This window comes from Falco naumanni, chromosome 1, assembly GCF_017639655.2.
Source record: "Falco naumanni isolate bFalNau1 chromosome 1, bFalNau1.pat, whole genome shotgun sequence".
In the NCBI taxonomy this organism is placed as follows: Eukaryota; Metazoa; Chordata; class Aves; order Falconiformes; family Falconidae; genus Falco; species Falco naumanni.
Genome location: NC_054054.1, coordinates 42,292,200 through 42,311,915, shown reverse-complemented (window position 1 = coordinate 42,311,915; position 19,716 = coordinate 42,292,200). Strand labels below are relative to the sequence as shown.

The 19,716-nt window shown below is 37.6% G+C and overlaps 1 protein-coding gene across 2 annotated transcripts in view; it reads right to left on the bottom strand.

The window, feature by feature from the left end:
- CTNNA2 (catenin alpha 2) overlaps positions 1–19,716 on the bottom strand; it is a 515,720-nt gene that overhangs the window by 105,619 nt on the left and 390,385 nt on the right. For both annotated transcript variants that reach the window (XM_040591247.1, XM_040591257.1), the window contains exons 8-9: positions 18,459–18,539; positions 1,936–2,088 (exon numbers count right to left, since the gene is read on the bottom strand). In XM_040591247.1, coding sequence (XP_040447181.1) covers positions 1,936–2,088; positions 18,459–18,539 — 234 coding nt within the window. The remainder of the gene's footprint in view (positions 1–1,935; positions 2,089–18,458; positions 18,540–19,716) is intronic.

Genomic DNA, 19,716 nt, shown 5'->3' with positions numbered 1-19,716 from the left:
CCATTGTTACTATCATCATTGTTTTATTGGTGGATTACCTAAAGATGACCACATAATGTTCAAAATCAGTAACCAAATGCTAGTTTGATCTAAAATACAAGTCTAATATAATGTTAGGCTTGTAAAACCAAAGCTAGATAACTACCCCCACTCTCCTGTTGGGTTTCTGCCAGTTGATGGTGTTTGTGGGTATTTTTCTGGGGGCGGTGATTTTTTTTTTTTTACTATAGCTTTTAAAAGGTATTTTTCTTCCTTTTATGTTATTACTTCTCATTAGCTTTTTAAAAAGATCTATAAAATAGATCTATATATCTAAAATAGATATGTTTTTATAAAAAAAAGTATAGTTATTTGTAACTTTTTAATCATGCTATTAGACCTGTAATTGCAACACTTTGTTGCAAATCAGTGGAGGGGACTGCTATAATACTAACCACATACATCCATTGTATATTATGTATAAGGGTACAGCTGTAACTACCACTATACTATAACTGAACATTTTGGAGGGGTTTTCTGTTCGGGTTCCCCCCCCCCCCCCCCCGCCCCCCTCTCTTTATATACCTGCTGGCTACTTCCTTTTCCATTGCCACAGTTCCAGTCACCAGGCGGCAGTAACAAATCTTTGCATAATACAGAAGGGTCAGGACTGAAAAAGTCACTGACACTCCGGTGCTCCTCTTGCAGATAACAGTAATAAACCTTACTGTAGTCAGTATTGTACAAAATCCATCCTGAGCTTTTAAACCCCTGGACCTACCTTTAGGTGCCTACAAGTCAAGTACTACAGCAAAAACCTGACTTCCAGACCCTGACTGAGGTACTTTGACTCTCTGTTTGTACCTGGGCAGAGTGAGATGCTCCAGAACAGCACCTTACTCCCACTAAAAATAGCACCACCACCACCACCAGCCCCCCACCCCCCGACATATTTTGTCAGGGAACTGCCTAGCTTTAGTCAATAGTATACAAGAAACCCTTACTCCTTGCTTCAGCTCAGGCACTAGAGAGCTAGGACAATGCTTTATTTCAGCACAGAAGCCATTCAAACGTATAGTCACATCAGTAGTTCCCTAATACCATTTTCCTCTGCTGAACATGTGTCATGGCTACCAAGAAAGGATGTTGCAAAGAGGGTACATACTCTTCAAAATGCTAGTACAGAGAAGTCAATAATGCCACGTAATAATCTTAAGCAAATCACTGAGCTATATTTGTCTTCCAAAAATACAAGTGTTTCTCATAGCTCTTGATCTGTTAAAAAGGGCAAACAGAGATGAACATTATCATTATTTTATTAAAAGTCTATTAAATGAGCATCCAGGTTTCAATTTATACTCCTCACGGTAGAACAGAGCTATGTCAATATCATCCCTGATGACTCAAAATTATCATTTCTCGACTTTACACAGTACATCTCTTCAGAAAGACAAGACAATATATGTGTGTGTGTGTGTTTAATACAGACCTTTAAAGAGTAAATATGCTCTTAAGGCTATGACTTGTCTGTATGTCCTTTTCCCTATTTTAATTCAGACTGACAAGCTCTCAAGTCTAGAGTACCTTTGGCCAGCACCAGATAGAGCATCATGAAGCACTTATTTGGCTTTTTACTTAATAGAGATTAGGATCTATTGTTCTGTTAGTAAAGCTGAACTGAAATTTACTTCTTGTTGCTCATGACTCTTGAAAAAATATTGAAAATACCATCTTTAACATGCTCGATTTTTCTAATGAACAACTAAAATACAGCACATACTTCCTTCTGCCAGCCATCCAGGCTTTTGTTCTGCAACTGCTGGGATAAAGTTGACCCAAACTCCTGAAAGCTGTATTACAGAAATGCTGCCTCTATCATTTCAAGCAGTATATATTTTTCTTTCCTCTCCAAGAGAGGCAAGATGGAAATCTAGCTGCATCAATAAGGTCACTTACCTCAACTAACTTGTTGGCGTGTTCACGGAAGACCTGAGCATACTCCTTCACTTCTTTCTCATTACCGCTTTTTGCAGCCTCAATGAGAACCAGTAATGGGACATTGGTCTCCAAGAATGAATCCGATATATGATCCATTACCGCCTTCCGCAGCTGTGACAAAACAGAGCAGACTAGTAAATAAAAGAAGTATCCATATACATTCCTACTGTATTCACTGGCTCCTTGTATTTAAGCATTGATGTATCACATCTCACAGCACTGTACGGGAGTTTGGGCTTTTTTCTTTCTTTCCTCCAAGTTATACATTTGCAGCAGGCATACAAATATCAAACACTTCAGGGCCCAGGCTCTGCAAAACCCTTCTGAGATTCATGCTGACAGACATCTAATTCTACTGGACTGAATGGATCTATATAGGATGGTGGTGATTACCCAGCTAATAAATTGCAAATTGATGAGAATTGAAAGCTGCATGCTACTTTAAAAAACAGTTCAGCTCACTTAAAAGCCAAATATGGATTAAGGAGCTTAACTTCAAGCAACCATTAAAAATATTAGCCTGAATATTTCTAAGCCTTCTCTAATTCCTGCACTGAACAGTATTTGATGCAATAAAGACTACTTCATTTAACACATGCCTTGTGCTTTGTATTCTCTTTCAAATACCTCTACCAGGTATAAACAGGAAACCTTTCTAAGCATTTTCCAGGCACTGTAGAAAATATTCTACAATTTATTCTCAAGGGGAAAAAAACCCCAACCAAACACCCTATGGGTTACTGAAGATTAAACACCTGTTATTTCATAAAAACATCTGTTTGAAACAATATTACTGGAAGAATGATGTCACTAACTTCATCTCTACCTTGCTAATAACCACTAATTAATACCAAACTTCACTAAAATTTGAAAGACAGCCAGAAAGATAACTGAAATCTTAAGTAATTCTTCCTGGAACCTTAATTTCCCTATAAAATTACTTATCAGAAACATTTTTAGCATGTTTTCTCCAGCTTTTTTGGTTGTTAAGGATGAAAAACTGTGGAGTCAAACACAAATGGGGAGCTATTCAGCTTGGAGGTCCAGCAAGCCACTAGTATCATTAAATCATGCAATTTTAGTTAGATGAAACATCAGGAAAGGTAATTTTCTCTATTTTGCAGACCAGACAAGAAAGCTCTAGCTAGACAAGGTGTCATCAAAACACCCAGTCATACCGAAAACTCATATATTGTTAGGCACTGTAAATACATGATCCAAGATGCATTTGCTGTTTGACAGCAGCAATTGTCAGCTCTATTTGAATAAGGAGAGAGCTAACTTTGAATATTTCCATTCAATACCTGAGTGATGCAGTAAAAACAAGCAAAGCAAAATAGCACGCACATATTTGCATGAGGTATTCCTTTGATTTCTATTACAGCTAAAGCAGCCAATGTATCAAGAAGAGCAATTCTTAATTCCCCTTAAAGTTAATTCTATTCAGATTCTATCTGGAAAGTATTTTTCCACTTTCAAAATGATTAAAGGCACTCAGAATAGCTAACACTATAATACATACAAACGGGGGAGAAAAAAAAAAGAATATATCAGAGACCTGCCAACAGTTAGGAAGCTGGTGTGTTGTAGCTAATACCTATCACATTTTCACCTTGTACTCTTTCTTTTTTCTCTCATCAATATGCTGATATCCACCTGGTGACTCTTATTTTATCCTCATATTGAAAGCTCTTTCAGACCATCCTTCGGGTCTGTTTGCATAACATTTTATACAATGAGACCCTGATCCATGGATAATTTTCATAGGTACCGTGTCAATACAAAGATAAATAATAATTTTGTAATATTGCTGCAAATATATCAACGTATTGCAAAAACAGAGAAAAAAATACACTAAGATGTTATGTGTTACAGTGCACCAGCAGAGCACTCTGCATTACACAACTGGTAGATTTCCATTCACTATGCATATCAAGCCTTTCCTACTAAATGAAGGGTTTCACCTATAGCCAGCATTAAGGGAGAGAAAGTGCCAGAGAGGGTTCATCTCACATTTGGTTAATCACCCTCTGCAGGTGTCCACATCCCAACACTTGGGAAACTCTGCTTCCAGGTGAGATGCCTTATTTCAGTACCTACAGTTAGACTTTTTGAAGCCCATTGTACTGAAATAGGCCAAATGGTAGCATCTCCAAAGGAACACACAAAAGGAACACACACCAAAAAAAAAAAAAAAAAGGATTTTAAAAACTCCATGTGGTTTCCATCTCATTCTCAGGGAAAAAAAAAAAAACCTTTAAAAAAATCCACTTGCTCAAGGTTAATACCTGTCGATAAAACCTGCTGTCCACTGTAGAGAAAAAAACCTACTTTAAATGTTAAATTAACACTCACAGTTCTCTGTTTATATCATTCCATAAGGAGGTATCTGTTTCCAAGTGTTGTGTTCAATGAAAAAGCAATTCATTTTTTAATCAAGATTAATGTGTATAGATGTGATTATACCAATATGCCCCATGGAACTGTAAGAAAAGTCTCAGGGTGGTTAAGTATGCGCTTATTTTCATCGGTATTGAATATCTTCAGTCCACAAACACATACCAGAAATCAATAAAAAGGACAGTAGGAGCATCAGCAACCAGCAATTTGGGGTTTACAACTGTAAATATACAGTAGACTTATATGAATCCATATGAATGAATAAAATGGTTATCTTGTTGCTAATAGTAATTGTAAGTTGCCTTCTAAGGTTCATAGTTGCAGTAGCTGAAAAAGAATTTGAATTCTGACTGTCACAGGTTTGATAAATATAAAATTAACAAATTCTATTTTCCTATGCCGTGTTAATCAGAGATGCTAGTAGCATACTTCTGACCCCTCTTGTAAACACACATTATAATTTCTTTAGAAATTGGTTATCTGAGTTTTAGGATGCCCTTGCATTGAAGTTGAAAGGTATAGTTAACGGGTTTTATATACTCAGGAGACTACAAATTTTGCTATCCATCACCACAAGCTATAAAGAATTACTTGACAAAATCATTTGTTAAATGTGACAGGAATATGAACATAGGACATTCATCCAATAGCTCAAATGGATACATGACAGGGTAATATTAATTGCACAAGACAAGACATTTAAAAGTATTAGCTCAGCATTACCCATCTATTTGATAGAATTAGGGCTATTCATCATGGTAAATAACTACTGGAAAACTAATCTTGTATGTTCCTCTGCATACTGCAACGAGGTCCGGCCAAAGTGATGGCTTATGCATCCAGATATTTTACTGTTTCATAGAAGTAACATCAGTTTAGAAGGGAATGGGAGAAGTCCGTGACTTGAATTTAAATGGTCATAAAACATGCAGCAAAACCACATCAAGTTTTATTCTTAAAACAGCACAAGACCTTGTGCACGTAAGCATGTTAACAAATATCTTTGCAGTGCCTTAATACACCCTGCGTTCTGATGCAAATATTATGACACAAACTATTACTCATAAGATAATGTTTTAGGGGTTTTTCTCCACTGAATTTTTAAGTTAGAAGTGACTTCACAGAGTTGGTAGCTTCCACTACATGAAACTCCATTTGTTGGGGCAGAAAGCACATTAAATGAAGGTCTTGCTTAATTCCTTTTGGCATGGAGAAAACTTAATTAACATATAGCTAGAAGAATAAGTTTGCCAGACCAGCACAATGTTATAAAAGGAAAACATCAAGACCTGTAAATATTTTTAGAAGTATGAATAGCATACCACAAGGCAGATTTTATGTCTTTCCAGTTCAGTCAATTTAGTCAGTTTATGGTGCACAGAGTCAGTTGCTGGTTTTGATAGCATCATGTTCTACTGTTCTAACCCTGTTTAGGGCTGGTTTATCATTGTCAGTTCACAGCTATAATTGAGCTCAAAGAGGTTAAACTGGCCATTGAAATGATGTTTTCCATGGCTATACAACAATTTTAGAACCAAAATGTCTCAGTGCTACTTACAGTCTAGTAGAGAATTAAATGTCTAATCCTGACATGGGAAGGTAAAGTCACAGCAGGAGATTAATGACTCTAACAGATTGTTAAACTTTATAAAGACTGGCAGTATAAAGCTACCTGTAACAAAAGTTTACCAAGGAGCACCTTATTCACCATTTTCTATTTAACGTGCATTACAAGCTGAACCGAACTCCAGCTCGCACCTGTGGAGCACTCCCAAACAGGTATTAATTTAATTGAAAGAGATGAAAATAAAGCCTTCTCCACTGCAGTTAGTGTGCCTCCTCCAATACGTTGTGAAACTGAGTTCTGGTGAGTAAGACTGTGAGCATGAGAACCTACTGCAATATAGTGCTAAAGAGAAAGTCTCAGTCAGTTCTGCACACTACAACCCAGGAAGGTGGGACCAAAAAATGGTAGACGGTGGGATGCAAATGCCAATGCCATCAATTAGGTCCTGACAGATTAAACAGTAACAAGATTAATATTTAAAGCATGTATCACACTTGAAAACCCCAAGATAAAAACTCAGGAAGAAATGCTGTTACAAATACTGATCATACTTCTTCATATTTTTGTGTGTGTGTGAGACTTTTTTTCTCTAAACAGAAACTTGCCTAGCCAGGAAAAGACTGGGGATTAATTTACTAATGGAAAGTAAGTTGTGAAGTGACAATTTTTGACCAGAAATTTGAAAGAGCATAAGACACACATAAAAAAATCATTCCTCCTACTTGTAGGTCACTACTAAGGATTCCTCAGACTGTTATCTGGTCAGAAGTAGAGAAGAAACTAGTTACCAAGTATTAGGTATTTAATCCCCCCTTTTTTCGGGGGGGAGGGGGGGGGGGCAGGGGGAAGCAGAGCGGGGCACTGTGTGTGTGCTATCATTTTTCAGCAATAGCAAGCCTCAGGCTTGTTAACAACATTAGTGTAGTTACATAAAAGCAGGGAAAAATATATAAGCTTGAGGGACAGACACCCACATACCCCCCAAACATGTGAGTATTATCAGGGCAAGAACTCTGTCTTGTTTCATGCCTGGATAGAACAATAAAATTGCAGTGCCAGTCGGAGCGCTGGGATAGTACCAAATATTTATTATTTTTAACAATGAAGAACGATACAGGGCATGAAGAAGTAGAGGACAGTACAGAGATTTTCATCCAAAAATGCTAGAAAAACAGGACAGAAATAGAGGTAGGGAGTGAACAGTCAGTGGAAAGAATTAGTGATGTCAAAATAACCCAGAAGAGAAAGACAGTGACTTTCACATTCTGTATGACCTGGGAGGGTAGAGTTGTGACAAGGAGAATATGAAAGGATGAAGTCGCAGAACAGGACATTACATGTGGGAACAAAGAAGGGAAAGATTGTAGGAGGTTACCCCAGCAGAGAAGAAAAAGGATAGGACTTTAAAACATATCCTTGTGAAAACCAAGGACTGTAAAGTGTCAAAAATGTCACTAAGACTGTAAGCCTAGAGGGTCTGATGCAAAAAAGGTGTGACAAAGAGGAGGGTAATGAGAAAAAATAAAAATCATGGATTAGACATCCATGGATTAAACTGAGAACTACAACATGTCGTGTGACTTCACGTATTATCTCAGGCTTTGTTGTTTTAAATCAAACAGAGTGGCTTTGGAGCTTTATGCGTTATTATACGTGTAGTAAATAAAAATCAAGTGGGGACAAAACTGTTGTGGAGAGGTTAAATAACTGGTCACAAACAGGAAGATAGTTGTCTATGAAAACCCTTCATGTAATTATCCTATGATAAGCATGCTTAGTAACTTCACTTAGGAGCAGTCAGATCCAATAAGCTTTGAAGTGTTAATAAAGTAAATGGTACATGTGTCACACTTGCATTCCCACCTACCCCAGATGCATGAACAGGCTGGCATATTAAATACTATCAACAGCTTCTCTAAGACCTAGAGATTTAGCTCCAATGAAAGCTGATGATAGCTGTCTTTGGTAGACCTATCTGTTTGAGTTCCAGACAATGGCTAAAACAAGATTAAAAATTGATTGTATTCTGCAAAAATGGATTTCTCATCATCCTTTCTGAGAGTCACTCAAAGTCACAAGCTGATCCTGCCCCATACATAGAGATGATTGATGACCGACGTTATCAGTTATCAACCATACCTTTCAAAAAAGCCCTTACTGCAGTGAGATCACAGCCTGGGTTTTTTTCTTGGGTTTGTTTTGTTTTGCTGGTTTTGTTTTTGTTTTGTTTTGTTTGTTTTGTTTTCTTCTCCTTTGCAGTAATTTCCACAAAGCAAAAACTGAAAACAAAACTCTTTATATTTCCGGTTCCTTACAAACAAGTAATAAATAACATTGAAGACATTTTATAATACTTCAGAAGTAGTGTTACCAAATAAAATTAATGTCAATTAAAAAACTAACACAATGTTGAAATTCCATTTGACAACTAAATTCTATGTACTTTGCCATTGCCCATAAGCCCATTAGGAGGACAGAATTATAGAAGTCTTCGGAAAAGTACTGTTTTCCCATGTTTTCAGAGCTCCCTACCTCATGCTACTGCACGAATATCAAAATTTGAAGCTGTACTTATGAATCCAAGCTTCTGTAAGTGTCTTTCACTGATGTGGCTACAGGTCACTCTATTGCCAACCCTACGGAACAGTGAAAACTTCTTTATGTAAAACTATCATCAATAGAAATTTCTTGGAATAATTTTTGGGTTGAGCTTTTTTGGTTTTGGACTGGGGTTGTTCTGAGTAGCAACATGATATACTTCTGTTGATCTCCCATATTTACATATTTACAGTGTCTCTCATCAAAAAGAGTTTAAAAAACTTTCATTTCTCTGCAGTGATTACAGAGCTAGGCATCTTCTAAAGTTCCTGGAGTGAGTACAAAGCTTTGTTGAAATATGTGAGCTTTTATGAAGAGCCATTATTTGAGGAATAATAGACAAACTTATGTGCAGTAATCTACTCTAATGCAATATAGCTGTCACTGAGTTTTGCGTTATAATTCCTCACAAGCCACTCTGAAAGGCCAGCCCTCACAACAACAGCCAGTGCTCACAACTTCATTCCATTAAAAAAAAAAAAAAAAAAAAAAAAGTAAAAAAAAAAAATCAATTCCCAATTTCAACAAGAAAAAGCAGCCATAGCTACTACACTCTTTGGCTTTTGCCAGACAAAAATAATTCATCATGAGTATTATGTTGAGGATCAAATTTTCCCTCATTTGATGGAAATGTTACAAACTGTAGCCTTACACAAAACTACCTGATATGGATACAGTTTCCTGAAATATTGCACCATATGTGCATCAGTAAACATTATGTGTGGAGTAAATTAAACTGAGCCTTATAATTAGGCAGTAAGGAAATTACTACAGACCTGAAAGAGTAAATCAGAAGTATTAAAACACTCTCCATGTCCTCTGAAGCACTTCAGAGCACCATAAAAAACTCAATGTCACAGTGATAAATATCCAGAAGAAATGAATTTTGAGGGAGACAAAGACACGTGCATTCAAATAAGTTCAGGTCAAAATTACAATTAAGTGCAATTTAAACAACAGTTCTTTACCTCTAATATTCTAGATCAGATTTTTAGACATTTTTCTAAAAATCCTTTCCTAAAATAAATACGCCAATTAGTCTACCTAATGGTAGCAGACAAAAAGTGGATGCTGTACTGAACAGCGTGCAGCAGCTTACAGTTCTTTTAAGTCCAAGCTGGTGAAATTCAGAGTATGCCTACTTCTGTGGCTTTAAGGAGCAGCTAAAAACTCAGTGGAAGCTGGAAGAACAGAGGACTTTATCAACTGGAGCATTACTATTTCTGCTTTATAAGCCAGTATTACACAAGACTCCTGCCTAACACCTTTGTGCAAGCTGCTAGAGAAACCCAGGGAAGTACTGATATACATGCAATGCAGAGCACCCATATTAAACATTGAATCACAGCATGGTTTGGGTTGGAAGGGATCTTAAAGACCATCTAGTTCCAGCCCCCTGCCATGGGCAGGGACACCTGCCACCAGCCCAGGTTGCTCCAAGCCCCGTCCAGCCTGGCCTTGGGCACTGCCAGGGATGGGGCATCCACAGCTGCTCTGGGCAGCCTGTGCCAGCACCTCGCCACACTCACAGGGAAGAATTTCTTCCCAATAGCTAATCTAAATCTACCCTCTTTCAGTTTAAAGTAATTCCCCCTTGTCCTATCACTACATGCCCCTGTAAAAAGCCCCTCTCCATGTTTTTTGTCAGCCCCTTTAGGTACTGAACAGCTTAAATAAGGTCTCCATGGACTCTTCCCTTCTCTAGGCTGAACAACGCCAACCCTCTCAGCTTGTCTCCACAGCTCTCTGATCATTTTCACGTGCTCCTCTGGACCTGCTCCAGCAGGTCCATGGCCTTCTTATGTTGGGGGCCCCAGACCTGAACACACCTCTGAACTGAATACAAGAAATAAGCATGTAGTGCTGGCACAGAAATAAATCTGTATTAGCATTTGACAGACTGCTTTCAGAAAGCCAGCCTACAGATTTCCCTAATCAAGAGCACCAGAATCACTGCAGGTGAAAACATAACCTATTAAGCAACAAGGAAAAGGTGATGAGTTTCTAATGAGCAAGGGCTGATGCCACAGGTGGTCTTAGGTTCAAAGACATTTACACTGACTTCTGGCTGGCTCCCTTTAAAAAAATGCCAATACTTTGTCAAGAAGTATTTTTGTGCAACAGAATGAGGTAATACCACTAGTTACGCTGTGCTTGGGAACAACCGATGCCTCTTCTTTGGTAATAAAGCACAAGATTAGCAACACTCCTATGGAGCATCTATTTAAGTATGACCTTGCTTTAATTTTGCCTTTGCAAAATAAATTGTTAGTAAACATTCATGCAAGACTAAATTTTTAAAGTTACAACCTTCTTGGGTATTCTGCTATTACTTAACACTTGCATGAAGTTTTGAGTTTTCAAAACACTGTATCAATTCTCTTACAAATTCTTGCAGTGGCATGTGAGCTAGGTAAGGTCCATGACCCTCTCCCTCTGTGTTTTTAGCCCTCCTTAAATTATATAGATCTTGAATTTAAAAAGTGCCACCTTTAGGATTTATAACTATAACCAGTGCCCTCTCATCCGCAAGAAAGGGCACATCAGAATCTACTTTTATGGTAATGAGAGGCAGAACTTGCTTCCCCAGCTCCCCTAGAAATGCACTTATTGCTGCAGTGTTGACTGCTTCTATAACTTGAAAGCAAAAGAACTATTCATAGGAACCTACCTTTACTTTAGGCTCCTATCTTTAGGGTACATAGATTAGGAAGCAGTTTGTTTATGACTCCTTGTATACAAAGAGCTTGAGCATTTGTAAAAATTCTTGAAATGCCAGACCACCCTCTAAAGGTGAACTCTCTATTAACCATATAGGAGATTGAAGGAAAAACAGCTTTCATATATTACCACCCAATTTCTACACCTGCCATCAGCTGGTGTGAATTCCCAGGGTTCTCTTTTCTTCTCTTCCTCCTGCCCCCTCAATAGGAGTCTTTATTTCTTTGGGTGTGCTGCTCAGCTTCTCGAAGAAGCTGAAAAGAGCTAGTTGTCTATTATCTATTAATTTTGATTAGAATTGGCTTCACTGTTTTCTTCTGAATATGATAGTTTTGTTTTGCTTTCTGAGCACTTGCACTTCCCTTGGGCTTAATGTACAGCTGCTGTGTACCTCCCAGAGCTGGCACAACACCGAATGCCTATAGCTGAGGCACCTTCACTTTCAGAAGCACCTTTACTTTTCTATGTTTCAGATTATTCTTCTAAAATCTGCCAGTAATTCTTGCTTGTCTTAATAGAGCATTGTAGAAGGAAGAGAGGACAAACAATAAAATTAAGTCAGTAAATCATGATTCAAGGCAGAAAGATTTATTTCTAGGTGCCACTGGCCCCCCCTACAGCATTTGACAAGTCATCTGGTCTGTATACGAGAGAGTCCCATGACTGCAAAATGATAATGATAAAATTTCCTCTGTTGGAGGGTGTCCTGTGTTTCCTGAAAGTGTTTACATGCTGTAAAGAAGCAAGTTATGCATATATTTGAAGAGAGATTTAAGTCCATAGACTGAAAACATTATAAAAGTTTCTACCCATAATATAATTTGCACTGTATGGGTTACTGCAATAAAATCTGTTCCAATGGAACACGTTTTTTTCAGTTTTAGGTGTCCCTTTAGGCTAATTCCATGAGCTAATATTCCAGGTTTTTATTCTGAGAGTCTCTCTAGAGTCTACGTCAATTTTTGGCAGGTTTCAGAGTGTTAATTTTTTTTAAAACCGCAAATAGCATTCATAAACAGTAGCAATACAACTTAATCTAAGTGGAAGTGACTGACATAAAGAGCAAATGGAGATACACTGCCTCTCAAGAGCTAGGAAAAAAAAAAAATATATCAAATAAGCCTAAGAACATTATGAAGCCTGTTATCTAATTCAAACTGTTGTAACCCATATTAAAGAAAGTACACTGAATTGCAAATACTTTTGGAGACATATGAAGTAAATAAAAACTGAGCATGTTCAAGAAGTTCTCCCCAAGATCTTTGTTTTACCAAATTTGCATGAATAAATTACAGGAGGTATTTGTGTCATCAACCTTTAACTTTTTTAAAGTTCAACTTATAGCCTAATATAGCTACTGAAACAGTACTATCAAGGACTAAAAGGTAAGGAGTATGATAACTGTAGCTGTGCAACTGAGGGGAGATATGCTAGAGAATAAGGCTGGTAACAGACTAATGAACACCGTGCCTGTAGTCCACCAGGTGTCTTACAAAGGTATTTAAGAGGATAAAGTAAATGACGAATCAAAAATACATAAGGGTCATGTGAAAGGATGTCCTAACTACATGATACATAAAGAATTGATTAGAGATACAGAAAGGGCAAATATGACTTGGATATATCTAATTATTTTTAATTTGGCTGCTACAGTGTATGTGACTGAACAAGTCTGAGTATCTGGTGGGTAGAAAGACAGCATAGCAGTCATTATTAATAGTGATTTATGCCTAAATGGCTAAACCCTATCCTGAGCATCCATAAGTGTGCCACCACCCCTAGGGTGCTAGTAGTGGCTATTGGGAAAAAGCACACACTGAGAAGCAGCAATCAATATCCTAACCTCCATCAATGTTAGTAAGAAAGAGGGAGACAACTCATCCAAACCAATACAGGAATCACGGAAGTGCCTGCGTTTCAGCTTTCAGCCTACAAAGTAGCTGAGATTAAATAACCAATAACAAGGACAAACCACAGCTACGTGTGAAACCCATTCTTGGAAAATCATATGGGAAAACAAACTACATGTCATTATAGAACTTTTATTGAAGGGCTTATTTATGGAGAATAACATGCTATAATTATACAATAAAAATATTACCAGCAGTTGCAGATAACAGGGTAAAAGAGAACAGGACCACAGTCTTGACCATAAAGGCTTTTGTTTCTAAACTGGTTTCCTGAGGAAATGAGGCTCACGATAGTAACTCTATCCAGTTTTTCAATTACATTTTAATCTGTTGGCCAATTTTAAAGCCATCTGACAGACAGGAAAGGTCTTGAGGATGCTAAATAGCTGGAGTTTGATGAAAAATTGTCTGGGTGGGAGAATGGTGACCTGAATTAAGAGTCCTACGGAGGAAAATTTGTTATATAAAGTCAGTAGCTCGCTGGCCAGCGTACCAACATAGGAACCAGCTGGCCAACCACTGTGTGGGTACCAGCCGGCCAGCTGGCTGAGCAATTGCTAAAACCAGCCTCACATCTTCCTGCATTTTACCGACCAGCCTGGAGTAACAAGCAAGCTACAGCAGATGAGGTAGCAGGAGAGAGGAGAAGGATGGATGGGAGAAAATGAGGAGATAAGAAACCACAAAGGAGGACCTGAGATTATTGCTGTAGGAAGCCCTAAATGGACAGTACAATGCTATGGAAAGCAAGACTTTATTAATTCAGCTGTTGGGAATTTTGTTTTTCAGTTCTGTGTCTACCCAACACGTATTCCTCAGAGGTCTGTAGGATGTTGTCTGGAAAAGACAATCTGACAAGAGGAGATTTTTGATAAAAATAAATTCTAAATCAGAATGTTTTGCCTCTGAGAGTGGTCTGAAGAATTCATTTAGCCGTAAGAACAAGCAGAGGTATTTTGAGTCTACAAATGACGACAGCTTTCCATATTCAAAATTACCATCCTAGCTACTAACTGTATGTAGCTATTAATAGGATGCTGATGTTATTTTGCTTTTTGTGGTACTTGCCCACCAGGCTGAACTGGATTGCACCCAACAACACATAGTCCAAGGCCAATAACAATAATCAGATGCCAAAAACTACCTTTTGATGCTCCACACACAGACTTTGATACCTAGCAATAGCTTTAATTTCTGTTAGACTATTCTAATAAAACAAAAGCCGAGGACATCAAACCAAGCATTCAAAGTATTTATCAAAAAGCAACTGGTAATGCAGTTATTTCTGGACTTTCTACTTCACAGTTCCTATTAATATATTTTATAATAAAGTTTTGTTGCCTAAAACTACAAGGACAACCAGAAATCCAACTTCAAGAAAAATATAGTACTTATTTTTTGCTTTATTCTACTTTGGAATGAAACCTGAAAATTTCCAAATTATCAAGATGCCTTAAAACAATGGAAACCTTTTTTGACAACTCTGAAAATTTGGTTTTAATTTTCAATTTATTTATATGTATAGCATTATACTGCAATGGTAAGGTAAAATAAACTACTAACTTTCAAAATAAAAATTTGAAACTACTGAAAAAAATCTAAAAATTACTTTTCAACACTGTCAGGCTTTCTCCCCCCCCCCCCCCCCCCCCTTCAATTTCTGGATAATTTCTGATGATTTCCAGTTTTAAATAAAATGAAAATTTTCTGTTGAGTATTTCTTTCATACAGTTTTTCTAACTAGCTTCAGTAATGCCATAAATGTAAGCCTACAGGAGGTGGATGAATTGTCCTTTACAGCTGCATGAGATCATCATTTCCGGTAGAAACTGAGAATCGTTGGTAAAAACCTTGTATTTCTTTACAATTCCTTCCACTTAGAGGCATATGAAGCATTAATCTGGCTTGAATGCACAAGAATGAAGGATTATATTATTTCAATTTACTGTATAGAATAATGCAGACAGGCTGCTCCGTTAAAATTAATAGCAGTACAGATATCTGATCTTTAAGAGAAAACTAATGGTTTTGGTTATTACACCTTGCAGGGGAACCGACTGGCTCATACAGACTGAACAAACTCAACTGATTAACTGGAACAGGACACAAGGCAAAGAGACGACGGCAGCAGGGCAGGAGGCAGCAGTACTAACAGGTGGGACACCAGTGGTGGTGACAGCAGAACAGCTGGTGCCCTGCTCATACAACTTCAAATGATCTATAGACTGGGTTGGTCCTTGCTAGGCATCCTGTTTGTCTGTTAGCCAAACTCTTTGGTGTGCCCTTCCTGCTTATCTTTGTTTCAATGTCACTGCAGAGTTGCAATGCTTGAAATACTCCGTGTGCATGCTGCTTTATGATTAGCTGTAATATTTGGACTACAGGGTTAGTATTTTTTTCCTTTTCCAATGGAGGTAAAGCAAACAAACAAAATAACTGGCATCAACAAGCACCCTACTGCAGGTCTAGCTTGCTGTACCACACAGTGAAAGATGCTTTTGTTTAGCTTTTAGGTTTTGGGGTTTTTTTTTTTTTTTTTTTTTTTTTGTCTGTTTTATTTGTTTGGGAATTTTTGTTTGTTTGTTTGTGTGGGTTTTGGTGTGGGTTTTTTATTTATTTATTTATTTATGACAGACTTGGATACTGGGGGGGGGGGGGGGGGGGGGGGCGGGGAAAGACCTCAAGTCCTGCCAATTGGCACAACTTGTTATCAGACACAGAATTCTGTGCTTTTTCAAAATTGTTCAAAATCAAGTAAGAAATGGCAGCATTAAGCTATGGGCTGGTGAGAATAGTCTGCTTCCAAGAACTTGTTCAGTCTGACTTAGCTAGATGTTCTTACTGGCGTTTATATTAAGACATATAATTAGATCTCCATAATAATTTTCCAATGCCCAGGAGAGTTTAAATGATGAGTATAAAAGATGTAATTCCATCAGAATAGGAATAGATGTGAACTGTTAATTGTGAGATGAAATTTTAGTAACATGTATCCCATTCACAATCATTTCACATGTCTGTGTGTTCTACAGGTAAACAAAATAAATCTCAGGAATAAAGACCTAAGTAACCTGGGCAGAGAAAGAAAAATTAGTCTTAGACGGTTGACTACTGAAGCCTTGCAAGGGAGCCTGGGTACCAAATGAAATCTATATATACCTTCTTCATTACCAAAACATATTTTGTAGATTGTCTAGTTTTATGGTGAAAACATTAAGCTTCATAAATCTGACAAGCGAGCCTTAGAATGGATTCATTAAAAACAAAAGGCATTATGGTATTCAAAGTTGGTTGTCTCTCCCATGATTTAGCCCAAAATAGAATGGCTGAAATAGTAGAACACTGCGATCTCAGCTGTGGTTCATTTCTGTTTAATGTCCAAGCCTCTCTTCCCAGCCATTAAACTGAGTCCTCAGTGACATCCTTATATTCTGAAATTTAGCAAGGGGTATATAGGCAGGTCTGGGATGATGTGCACATATATACTGATGATTATGCATGTGATGAAGCAGAACATTGATTATGATTCTGAAAGATAATTTATAGTCAGAATTCCCATTGCTGAAAGCAGAGACTCCATCTTCCTCTGTGCTTTTGCAAAACCTAGCACAATTATAATCTAATCCTGATTAGTTTATTAGCAACTGCCATGATTTAATAAACATTATACCTACATGATTAACTTTCATAAATATAAAAAAACCCTATATTAAAAGCTTCATCTCCAAGCACAAAAATATTATATATGTGCTTCACTTTACCCACATACAGAGTTCCAACCTTTCTGAGATTTAATTCAACACCATTGGGGCTGAATATACATGAGAAGCATACAGTTTATTAAGAAAGGTGCCATTTTCATATCACGTTTTGGAGTAAATTTGGCTTTAGAGATGAGTAATTCAGGCAACTGCTGAGAGCCTCACACAGAACAGCAACTCATGTGTTAGTCTGCTACTTCCTTCAAGCAATAAGAACAGAGGTGGGAGGCAACACATGGTACAAGCTCCACTGCAGAACCTAGGATCCCATAAATCTGGAGGTCAGAACAGCAGAGGTCTGTCTCCTGTCATTAGCTGAGCAACAGATGTGATGCTACGGTTTATACGGGAGAGTCAATGATTCATATTGCTTGTAAGTCCATTGCAATATTATTCAGAGAAATAAGCTCTAAGAATACGATCCTCAAATGCGTTTGCTGTGAGTTAAAGGAAGAGATGAAATGAGCTGAGCTCTAGCAGTGCAGAGCACTGATTTCAAACTGTCTATAGGGGCACTCATTTCTGAAACGATCATGTTGCAAATAGGTGTCTGAAGATACATTTAAGTACTTACTGGGTCTTGCAGATTTGTGGATTTTGGATCATTTTCACAGAAGCAACCTTTGACTGACCAGGTAGAATTTCTTTTGCTTTACTTTTACAGAAAATGCAGAGTTGGATCATCTCAAAAGGAGAAAAAAGGTAAAAAGATGCAATCCCTCCTGCTTTAACTTTAGAAGTGTAAAGAGAAACCTATGGAGGATTTCTCCCTTTTGTTTGCCAGTCTTCCTTCTATTCTTTTCCACCTCGAGCTTTTTGAATTAATCTTTCCATCTTATTACCAAACACAATGATAAACATAATATGAGAAAGTAATCCTTTACAGTTTAAACTATGCTTTGCTGTTATTCTTAGAATCATAGAATTGTTTGGGCTGGAAGGGACCTTTAAAGGTCCAACCCCCTGCCATAAGCAGGGACATCTGCAATCAGACCAGGTTGCTCAGAGCCCCATCCAGCCTGGCCTTGCTTGTTCCCAGGGATGGGGCATCTCGCACCTCTCTGGGCATCCTGTTATTTATTAGTCTTCTCCTTATATTCATAGGATCTTTATTTAATACAGTAACTTAGAAGTTTTATTTGAAAATAATTGCTTTTACAAACTTTTTCATATTCTGCTCATCGTTCCTGTTATTTCAGTGAGAGTATTCGAATAAACACAAATAAGCACATATGCCAGTGTTTTTATGACTGGGGTTGCTGGGCTGCAAAGGCAGTTAAGGTCTGGCCAATCTGCCTACCCTCCCACATACTACAGCCATTGGGGGCTACACTTGGAATGTTTCAGTCTCTGTTTTTTTTGGCTCAGGAAATACTACTCCTTTGCTTAATGTCATATGTAATGTAGTGTCATATCTAATTAAGGACACATTCTTTATACCTTTACAGGTGGCAAAACCAGTCTGAAGTTGAATAGCCACGAATTCTTGGAAAATCAAGAAGCAGTATAAAAAGCATAGATTACCTGTCTTCGAAGGTCTCGTGTTTTCTTGGTCATCTTGTCAATAGCAATGTTGAGTGGGTCTCCCTTCTCTTTCCTTCCAGTCTGTTAAAAATGAAATATTAGAGTTAGAGAAAAATAATGCAGAAAATATACACTTAAAAAAAAAAAAAAGACATTCAGATTTATCAAAGGAAATCGGTGCAACCCCTTCTGTTTGCTTCCATCGAGATGTTATTTCCAATGTAATGTTTTTAACATGTTTATGTGTTGGGGGATAGCAGATTATTTTGAAACAATCCCAAAATGATAAGAAGAAAGACTGAGGTGACTCACTGGAGAGTTCAGGACTGTTCCACCAATAAATTATGTGCATATATTATAGCCAATACACCAAAAATCTGGAGAGACCTTTCACTGTAAAATGAAAATTAAGAGTTCCTAATCTCCATCCTGCCAGGCACTGGGAATGTTAAACATGATAATAAGCAGCAACACAGCTTGAAGACAGAAAGAAAATGGTCCCTACGTTTGTAACAGGAATCATATTGGTAGATATTAGGTGCAGTATAAAGAATTCCACTTAAAACACCTTCCTGCAGGAAGTCACAAAGCAAAAATCCTCATGATGATTAAAAGGGGGAAAAAAGGTTCTTGTGGTTTATAACCAATGGAAAAAAAATTTTACATTCAATAGCACAAAAAGCACTAAGTGACTTTGTCAGCTGTATTACCTTTCTCTTAATAAAAAACTGCTTCTCTAAAGATTTGTCACAACTCTTATCACACTGAACTATGTTTGATGGCTTTTCATCAAAAATCAAAATGCTCTTCCATTCTTTCTGGCGGTACTCTTTCCTTCCCAACGCTGTTTTTGAATACGCCTATTTAAATCATTCCTTGCATATGATTAAGAGCGATTTTCTATTTCCAGCTGAGCCTAATAGCATACATTTCTGGGAACTATTGAGAAGTCACTTTTAGGGTGGGATGGGGATTAAACATACCCTTTCAATAATGATCTCTCAAATGTACAGCGCTGTTACCAGCTCTACATGGCCACACTGGCAAGTGGCCCATGTTTCAGTTTTCCACTTTGAGCATTCATTCAAGAGAGTGCCTGCTTTCTATTATTGTCTCTAACTCTAACTATGATACAAGGCCAATGCATTTATGATTGTTTAGAAATCTGTAAAACCCGTCCCCTTTTTTTTTTTCGTTTAGAAATTCAAACATAAAAATATCAAGTGCCACCAGAGTTTAACACAAAACATGTTTACCT